A 10,053-nucleotide genomic window follows, 5' to 3' on the forward strand; every position below is an offset into this window, starting at 1 on the left:
AGCGCAGGTGGCGTCTCCACACGTTTGTCTCCACCTCTCTGAGGCCGACTACATTGTTAATAAAGTCCCAAAGAGACCATTTTGAACTCATCAAAGTAAATTCACTTCGCTTTAAAGCAAAAACAACTTTAACGCCCCAGTGGGATTTTTTTTTTATTTGCCTTTGTTTCAGAACCTTTCATCATGAACTCTCCCCTCCATCCGATCTGTTTCACATTAAAACAACAGCGGTCTCTCATTAGGTGTGAGGAACATCAGACTTGCTATTAGAGTCGTCACAAATGATTCATTTATTCATTTGTACAGACACTGTACTGCAATTCACTACTGGGTTTAACCGTAACAAACATTTTACTTTTAGGCAAACGTGAAATGAACTAAATTAAATACGACGCAAGTCAGTCACTAAAGCATAATAAAGTTAAATAATTAAACAGTAATTTATTTTAATTTCTATTGTTGACAAGTCAGAATTTATGTGACAAAGAGGCTATAAGTTCTATCAGATGTAGTGATTGATTTCCACCAAAAAAGTTGATTTAGTTTGTGACATACACTGATCTGATCAGCCATAACATTATAATGGGAGTCAATGGGTCAGTCGGTGATATATTAATCTGTAAGAGAACATTTTGTACTCAAAGCTGATGTTTAAAGCAGGAAAAAAAGGACAAGTGGATAAATCTGAGCAACTCTGACATTGTCAGAAATGTCATGGATAGATGACTGGGTGAGATCAGCCACAACATTATAAGCATCAATGGGAGTCAATGGGTCAGTCAGTGATATATTAGACTGTAAGAGAACATTTTGTACTCAAAGTTGGTGTTTGACGCAGGACGAATGGATAAATTTGAGCAACTTCTGTCAAAATTTGTAATGGACAGATGACCGGGTCAGAGTTTATCCAAAACTGCAGCTTTTATGGGGTGTTCCCGGTCGGCAGCGGTCGGTAAATATGAACAGGCGACGTAGTCACGAGGCGACCGAGGGTTGTCAGTGAACGTGGGGAGCGAAGACTGGCCCGACAGAAGAGCTGAAAACATTAATGCTGGTTCTTTTCATGTAGCTGCGTAGCCACAGGTCAGCCAGGGTGTGCGAGTTGACCCCTGTCCGCTAATTAAAGCACTTATAATGGGGCACGTGAGCAACAGATTGTTTGTGTGCATTGCTGGGGGAACATATGGCACCAGGACGCGAGGAAGAACCGGTTGCCATGGGGGTGTGTTTGGTCTGCGACGATGCTCAGGTGGTGGTATCCAAGTAACATCCTCATAAATGCCAGGACCCAGGTAATCCCAGGAGAACATTAACATCGCAGTGGGAATCATAAATACTATTCGTTTAATCGTTTGGTGGTTTTAATATACTTAATGTTGTGGCTGATCGGTGTAGGTCGGTTGAGAACTAGACACACTTTTGAGGAAACCCCTGCTCGCTAAGCATCACAACAATCCAGGGATGCCCGGTGGACTTGATACCGCGCTGCCTCCTATCAAGTGCCCTTGTCGCCCAAGTGGCTCTTGAAGAACTCCTGGACCCGTTCCCACAGGTCGAGCTGAGCCTCGGCGTGCGCCTTTGGCTCCCCGCCGAACACCACGGCCCTCCCCACAGCCGCGTGGACCCCGGACGGACAGTAAGGCGTGTAAGGGGGCTCCAGAAAGTGTCCCGCCTTCGGGTAGGTGACCAGCTGGAAGGATTCCTTGCCGTGCTCTCTCAGCGTCGCCGCCGCCTGCTCGGCAAAGAAGGCGCTGTTCCAGTTGTGGTCGTCCCCGGACGCGGCGAACAGGAAGTGGCAGCTGGCGCGCTGGATCGGAATCACGGACGCCCTGTTCCCTCCCGAGGTGGGGTCCGGTAAGCTGTCGCGTATGTCTATAAGCCCGGAGTCTGTGATTTTGACGTTGTCCAGCACCGGGGGGAGCGGAGGGATCACGGTGTCTTTGTAGTGCAAAGGGATCACGGTGTTCGCGTTGCAGGCGTTGATGCAGACGGTTGCCGAGATCCCAGAGAAGAAAGAGGACATCGCCAAAGCCAAAGCCCCACTGTGAGAGATTGATATTATGCCAATTCCAGGTCCTTCAACCTGCACACAGAGGTATTATCAGGTCAATGATCATGTTTCTTTTCCTGTATAAGCTGGTCTGCATTTCATAATGCTGCAGGATCTGCACATAAAGAGTATTTCAGGATAAAATGGTTGGAATATCCTCATCTGATCACGCAGCTGCTTCCAACTGAGCTACAATCCTCCATCTGAAGACCACACTAAAGACCCCACAACAAGCAGAAACCATCGGGGGAAATACATCGCAATACGTCCGCTGATGTCAGCGGGTCCACGCCTTCAGGCAGTCGCTGACTTTCCACTTAATCTTTAAGACGCATTAGTTTTCCTTCATGTGTATCGGTCCAATTACCCCTGAGTATCTTAACCTTTGAGCACTAAGTGTTAAACAGTCTGTATCACCAGCACAGTTCTTTTGGCATCGATGAAAATGTCTAATTTAAGGGACTGCTGTAAAGAGACCTGGCATCGGATCAAATTAAAGCGACTTCAATCAATTGGAAGAAACGCTCATTAGAACAGAGGTGAAAATAATGTGTTAACTGTACAAATACTTGGGTTTGATAGTTATATTTTATAAGATGTGATGTCTCAGAAGGTTTTCAATCATCCTGGTGATGGTTTACACCGGAAAATACAGGTCCACGAACTGAAGAAGTGAAATAGTTGCTTTTCTTTTAAGGTTTTTTGGAAATAAGATGTGATAATAAATAACATGGTCAGTAACTAGCAATGATGAATCACCTCTAGAGCCTCTGGAGTTTGGAAAAAAAACAGGAACACAACCCATTTAAGTTCCTTTTAACATGCTTGTTACTTTTTCTATTAATTATTTAATCTGAAAATGTTTTTAACAAAATGAAAATACCAATGAAAATTCTTACAGCCCAATCTTCAAATTCCTACAAGATGATTAAACACATTCAGATAATAAAGCAGCTTAAATTAAAGAACAGCAACAAATTCTCACAAGAAGAACCAGTTATGCTTCTACAAACACAGTGATTAAGCATTTCAGATCCTAAATTATCATCAATATCTGTTATATTGTTATAAGTATTTGATTTTATACATTGCTGCCGCTGCCTTTTTTTTGTTTTAGAACAATATTACTATTATTTTGTACTAGTTTCTTTGATTATGCTTATATTTAACCTTCTTTTATGTCGCTACTGAAGGGGAGAGTGAACACACATCATTTTATAAAAAATAAACTTGTCTTAAATGTGAAGTTTCAGTCACAAACCCATGGGTGTTAGATCAGAGAGTAGCCAGTAGATGGCAACACTGACCCAGTTAACTCACATGAGGGATTATACACCAATCACACATAACATTGCGACCACCTTCCTAGTATTGTGTTGTGTCTCCAAAACAGTTGTGGAGCGTCCATCAGAGAATGGACATGTGTCCTCTGAGGGTGTCCAGTGGTGTCTGGCAACAGGATGTTGGTAGTGGGGACATTAGTGTCCAATGAGTTGAGGGCGATGGGGCCTCTGTGGATCATCCCACGGATACTTGATCAGTTTGGGATCTAGTGAATTTGGAGGCCAGGTCAACACCTTGTGATGATCTTCATGTTTGTTTGTAAGTCTATGTCAGGCTGCATCCTGCTGGGGATGGCTGCTGCCATCAAGGAGGGTGGTTGCTATGGGGTGGGGGTGTCCGATCTGGTCTAAGTGGGTGCTACATGTCTAAGTAACTTCCACATGAATGAATGCCAGGTTCACAAGTTTCCCAGCAGAACACTGAATTGTCACAAGACGGTTAAATGTTATTTACGTCTCCCGTCGGTGGTCGTAATGTTGTGGCTGATCGGTGTACATCATCTAATCACAATGTGTAGAACAGCTACTTCTATAACTAAGTGAAGTGCAGGAATAGAATTGATATTCTGACCTCAGAAACATGATTATTGTTGCTCTTTTTACTCTTTAATACTAACCTCTGGTCGTCTCCTCAGATATGCTACGCCCTCTTCAAAGTACTCCAGCTGCAAGCTTTCAGGGGTTTTCGGTAACCCCGGGTAACGTAAATAAGCCAGCGCCAGGACAACAAAACCTTTACCTGCCAAAAGGCTGGCTCTGGGCTCGGTGAGCCCTCCACCAAAAGTATACAAATCTACAATTCCTGGGAACGGCCCCTTTCCTAGAAAGGAAAAAGAAATATTAAGCGTATGTAGGAATGTTGACTTAAACACAGACCATTTAAACAGAGCTAACCTGGAGGTATGAAGAGGACTCCTCGTATTCTGCCCTCTTGCACAGGTATCCTCTTCATCCCCTCGGTCATGTATCCTCTCTCGTTGGTCTCAGAGGCCAACAGCTCGCCCGTCTCCCCATTCAGAGCCTCTATCATCACCTGTGTTGCAGTGAGCACGTTCCTCTTCAGGTGTTTGTTGTGAGGAGTGTCCGGTGCCAAGGCCCAGAACAAACCCATGGGCTCCACGCCGGTGTAGCTTCCTCCCAGGGAGGGCGCCCGGCACAGGTCCACCCGGCCCGTTTGGTCTGCTTCGTACAGTGCAGAAGCTTTGAAAGTGATTCCTCTGTCGTCGACCACTTTGGATCTCAGCTCCACCGGTTTGTGAGGAGCGAGCCCTTCTACTTTTACCTGCACCAGTTTATCGAAGAGGCAACGGACGCTGGGTAGAATTTTCAGGCGGATCTGCGAGTAAGCCATTTTGTTTCAGGACGGCGACGCTTTAATCCCCAGAGTGACCTTTCCCTATAATTTGTCCTTGGGCTCAGGTCTGGAGTCACTGCATCTGCGAAGGCGATCAAGATTTAAAAGAATTTCACACAAACTTTAGGCTTTAAATTACATTACACATCAAAGCAGTGTGAATGGCAGTGCTATTCCTTCGATTGGAATATCTGAAGTTATTAGATGTTGCAAATTAGATTCTAAGCATGCATTTTAGAAGTCGATAAATAATATACCACAAACATTACTTTCAGAGGTAGAAAAGGGACCGTTTACAAGTAATAATGCCTTAAACTAATCCAACTTCCAAAGGTTAAAAATTATCTATGTACTGTATATCGTATATTTAACATGCAAATTTGCAATTTCTTGAATTCAGGTTCTCTCTTCTCCAGCTTGTTTCAAATTTGTCTTTTAACAAATTCCAAGAGTCATAGCACTCTTATTCTTGATTACCTGCTAGGAATAGATAAATATGTGCTCTACGAAAGAAATGTCCCAAGTCCCGCCCACTAACATGGAGGGGGTGGAGCTTATGACCTATTATGTAGCCAGCCACCAGGGGGAGCTCTACTTGTTTTGACTTCACTTCTTACAGCTACTTGTGACCTATGAGCCTACCTTGTCTAAGGTCCTCAAGTAAATCCCTGCTGTGGAGCTAAGATTTGGAAATAAAATACAAAAAAAAAGTCTATTATTCAGTAACGTTGTGACGTAAACAAACCAAGCTAATTTCACATTATACATTCACTCTTGCGCTGAATTATGAATATGTAGAAATTATGAGTTTATCTTTCTGTACAGGGGTGAGTTATATGTATATGAATATATGCAAGCGAGTGTTGAAACAAAGCTAAATAAAGTTGTTTAAAAAGCGAAACCAATTTACTTAGTTTAATGAATTTGTCCTTCATTAGATTAACCCATTTAATCCCAAAGTTTTCCCTGCAAAATAAGTGCATGCATCTCATATCTTAGACCTCCCTGGTACATAAAATGTATGACTTTTTTAATTTTATGTTGGTTATGTTGGTGAAAAAGTAGGTTATATACTCGGCAACTTCTTCTTCTATGTTCAGCCGGACCCAAGTCACCAAATGTGTGGACTCCACAACAGGGCACCATGAAAACCATGCACCCTGTGAGTGAAGCAAGGCTCCACGACTTGTCCCGATATATACATGCAGCCATGTTTGCCATAGTAGGGAATTGTGCTTTCATCAACTAATGTTTTGTGTATGGCATCATCTTAAAGAGGTAAGGTAATAATATGATATAGTGCTTTTCCATTTGATGCTCAAAGCGCTTACAATTGTCAAACCCTGGCGGTGGTAAACTACCTCAGTAATCACAGCTGCCCTGGGGCAGTAATAGATTTGCACCAACGGCCTCTCCAACCACGTATCACTCACTCGAAATTATCCCATCAAAGCAGCCTCACATCATATATCCAATACATGTGTCTCTGTGGCAAAAAGTCTTCCCTTTAGTTTGCATTTAATATGCATTTGACATCTCAACAGTGAAGTCCCTCAGAGTAGGAGGATAGCAGGATCAGCAGGAACAAATCAGCAGGGTCAGATTTGGTTTGTTTGATGCAATCTGCTGAAGTTGGGCCATTGGCCACAAAATCTGGTAAAGGGATGTGGATGGCCGTCGAGATCTTTTAAAAACCCTGTCCCTATTTTGCTTATTTTGAAGGGACATTTGTTTTTTTTATTGCATTTCAGGGTTTCGCTTTCATCTCCCTTTACTGCGCTGTGGGGTGTCAACCTCTGGGCATCTTCTTATTCAGCTTGGTGGTGTGGAGGGAATCACTAGTATCAAGGGATATTGTACATCAATTTGGGTTTTAGGGTTGTGTAGTAAAAAAAAAAACAAGTAATGCAGAATAAACACCTAAAATCTATCCTATCATAACACTTGGCATGACTATGTTTTATGCTAGCGGCAACAAATGTTGCCATACTTATGTTTACTCTTCTTATGACCAAAAAAAATTGCACAAAGGCATATAGTTCACATCATATATCAGTAGTAGACCCTTTAAAGTATGCATGTTGGAAATGTTTTAGTTATACCATTACATTAAGGTATTTTACCAACTTTCTCTTGTAAAAGTTTGAGGCGGACATGTCCTTCCGGAGGTGCAGGCCGTAAATAAAGAGGCCTAGTGATGTGACCATTCACACTAGCTACATGATACTGATATAAGTTATGGGAGACACCCTATTCTTTCATTTTAAAACTTTAATTAGCTACTCAAAGTCAAACTAACACTTTAAGAGCTTCCAAAAGGTAAAAAAAAAGTGCGGCAACTATTGTTGCCAGTGGGATTAAACGGGTCAATATATATATTAGTCAAACACACTTCACCCTCGCCCCTTTCTAAATAAATAAATAAATAAATAAATAAATCTATCTCACTCCGAGCTAAGTTCAAAAGTCCTGACTGACTCTTCCTGACATTTTGGCTAACTTACTCCTCAAGCTAGGGAATTTGTTTTGGGTGGGAGCTGGGTTTTGTTTACCGCAGTCGTTCAGACGACTGGAGTAAATGATTATTTTTCTCGTAGAGTATATACCAATGTCAAAAATAAAATACTGCCCTTGACAAGTTAGCGTCAACAAGAGCGAGTCTTTGGAAACAGTACTCACCGAGTAGACAGGAAGGGAACCAGCTGGGTGCAACCACTTTTCCCATTTAAGAGGGGGGGTAGTACGATTTTTCAATTTCACTGTGTTTCTGCGGTTTGTTAGTGTGTGAGTCAATCTATTTTTACATTTCTTTAAATAATCTTTTTAAATATGTGTAATATGTAATTTAACTAACTAACTGACTAAATCACAGTTAAAGAAGGTGTTCAGTGTTTTTCCCTTCCTACCAAATGTAACTGTCCATATTTTTGCAACAAGGAACAAAGACTAACTTACTCGTTTATTAATGGTATAATTGAAATAAATAATGATAATAACACACAAATACATATATTATTTACATACATATTAATTTTCTTGTGTTTTTGAAAATATAAACAGTATTTTATAGTTTGTAGTCAGAAACATGCAGCGATGCAGCCACTAGATGTCAGCATTAGTATGACAGTAACATTGGAAAACTTTAAAGGTTATTATTCTCAGTCTGCCTGTACATTTTTATTACAGTATAGTATAGTATAGTATAGTATAGTATAGTATAGTGCACAGTATCCTAGCTGTTCCTAGGACTGCGCTCGCCTTAACCTTCCACATCCGTTGCTGCTGCTCTTTCCACCCTTGGTACTTCTCAACTTTTCCATGTTCCTTCTTTCTGATGTGTCATCTTGTATCGTCACATCTATCACCACCACCCTCTTCTGCTCTTTGTCCACCACCACCACGTTAGCCAGGGCCTGTTTGTCAGTCTGTCTGTCTAATAATAATAATAATAATAATAATAATAATAATAATAATAATGCATTGGTTTTAAATTGCTCTTTTCCATTTTTAGATGCTAAAAGCACTTTCTATTGTATGCACTATTCATTCGTTCCCAAAGTCACACCCTGCTGGTGGTGAACTACCTCAGTAGTCACGGCTGCCCTGGGGCAGACTGATGGAAACGTGGCTGCCAATTTGCGCCCTCGCAATCACACACCAGGGAGCATGCACCTGGGGGCAAGGTGTGTTAAGTGTCTTTCCCAAGGACACAACGTACAGACTAGGGACAGGGCGGAATCCAACCGCCAACCTGACAGTTATGGGACGACCGCTCTACCTCCTGGGCTACTGCCAATTCTCTTCCATACTGTTCCTGTACACTATCCATCATCTTACACCCTGCTACTATGTGCCGAACTGTCTCAAGAGGATCTTTGCACAGTCTGCACCTTGGGTCTGATCTACTCCGGTAGATCTCGGCCTCTGTGGCTCTTGTACTTAGGGCCGAAAAACGACCAGCTTGGACGTTTCCCAGGTTAACAAGGATGAGAAACGAGCTACTGATCTCCTTAGCCTTTGGTGCTTGAAGCATGCTCCGGGAGTATCGTTGCAAACAGGGGTCATGGTACAGGATGGGGTGCTCATGTACACCTCATGTATTTCCCTATGGAGCAGATGGTCTGATTAGACGTTGCACCACCTCACTGCATATATTTTCATTTTAATGAGCAAACTGGTAGGACACCGAGCTTTGCTGCTTCTTGCTGATCTCCAGGGTAAATTTGCAGATCTTCTTAAAGTATTTTTTTTACAGTGCTCAATGACATGTCAAGGTGTTAAGCCCTCTGTTTTATCCTATTAATCACAAGCTGGCCGGTAAATGTATTCAAAGGCAGAGGAGAGCTGGAAAAAATAAGGCGGAGAGAGGAAATTAAACCAGGCCATGTGTGAGTGGAGATAAGAACGTGAGTTTTGAGCATTTGAGCAGAGTTGGAGAAAGTGAAAGTAATGAGTGGAAATAACAACTACGCATGATAGTTTTCGGCGAAATTAATACGCTGAAATTAATATGCCGAACAAATACCACAGTGCTGTTGGACACTGAGGCATCGTGGCAATATTTAACCCTAGAGTGCATTAGTACAAAGAAGTCCCTCTTCAGTGCTCAGTCATCTCAGGGGTATGAATTTACTCCCTCCCATAGCATGAAATTGATCAAAGAGGATAATTGTCAGATTACTGTTGGACACAGATGAAATTATCCCCACTTTAATGCTAGATCTGGTTTAAGTCTTCTAATAACCTCTATGCCACAGTCGCCTTAAATATTTTCTTATAGTATCTCCACAGACCAAATGCTTGAATATTATGAATGACACTATGTTTTCTGATCTCTAGCTTTAGGCCTTGTTTTCAGTAATCGGTGGCCTCACTCTAGCAATAGGAAAGGTACTTCAAAGGAAAGTGAAAGTTCCTCTTTTAATGCGTTTTTGCATTATATTTTGCAAAGTTGCAAAATAGAACAACTAAAAAAAGAACAATCATGAAAACACAGAAGGCCCATGTCCATTCTCTGATGAGTTACAACTGTTTTAGACGCACAATAATATACAAAATACATTCTATAGACACACATCATGTTTGTATTTAACTGTCAGTTTTTAACAGTTAACATTTTAACGGCTGCACATAAAAGTTTTTCCTTGCCACCGTTGCCCTCAGGCTTGCTCTGGAGGTTGCAGGCTGGTTTTTGTGAAGCGTCTTGAGACGATTTGTATTGTTATTGGCGCTATATAAATAAAACTGAATTGAATTGAATTGAATAAAAGTCTATGTCTAATGTGCATATGCATACTGATGTATAA

The 10,053-nt window shown here is 41.7% G+C and overlaps 1 protein-coding gene across 2 annotated transcripts; it reads right to left on the reverse strand.

The window, feature by feature from the left end:
- Nucleotides 1–273: 273 nt before the first annotated feature.
- On the reverse strand, nucleotides 274–7,461 carry acot20 (acyl-CoA thioesterase 20). Of its 2 annotated transcripts, none has more exons than XM_047573085.1 (4): nucleotides 7,427–7,461; nucleotides 4,288–4,829; nucleotides 4,011–4,213; nucleotides 274–2,083 (listed from the first exon to the last, which is right to left on the reverse strand). In XM_047573085.1, the coding sequence occupies exons 2-4, from the start codon at nucleotides 4,742–4,744 to the stop codon at nucleotides 1,496–1,498; spliced, it is 1,248 nt and encodes a 415-aa protein (XP_047429041.1). In that variant the 5' UTR covers nucleotides 4,745–4,829; nucleotides 7,427–7,461; the 3' UTR covers nucleotides 274–1,495. The 2 variants fall into 2 exon arrangements, with proteins under 2 accessions (XP_047429041.1, XP_047429040.1); XM_047573084.1 differs by lacking the exon at nucleotides 7,427–7,461 and adding an exon at nucleotides 5,390–5,412.
- Nucleotides 7,462–10,053: the final 2,592 nt, after the last annotated feature.

This window comes from Mugil cephalus, chromosome 21 (genome assembly GCF_022458985.1).
Source record: "Mugil cephalus isolate CIBA_MC_2020 chromosome 21, CIBA_Mcephalus_1.1, whole genome shotgun sequence".
In the NCBI taxonomy this organism is placed as follows: Eukaryota; Metazoa; Chordata; class Actinopteri; order Mugiliformes; family Mugilidae; genus Mugil; species Mugil cephalus.

Coding starts and splice junctions, on each gene's coding strand:
- acot20 (XM_047573085.1), bottom strand. CDS start 4,744: ATGGCTTACTCGCAGATCCGCCTGAAAATTCTACCCAGCGTCCGTTGC. Junction 4,214..4,287: donor AGTCCTCTTCATACCTCCAG/GTTAGCTCTGTT, acceptor TTTCCTTTCTAG/GAAAGGGGCCGTTCCCAGGA. Junction 2,084..4,010: donor ATCTGAGGAGACGACCAGAG/GTTAGTATTAAA, acceptor CTCTGTGTGCAG/GTTGAAGGACCTGGAATTGG.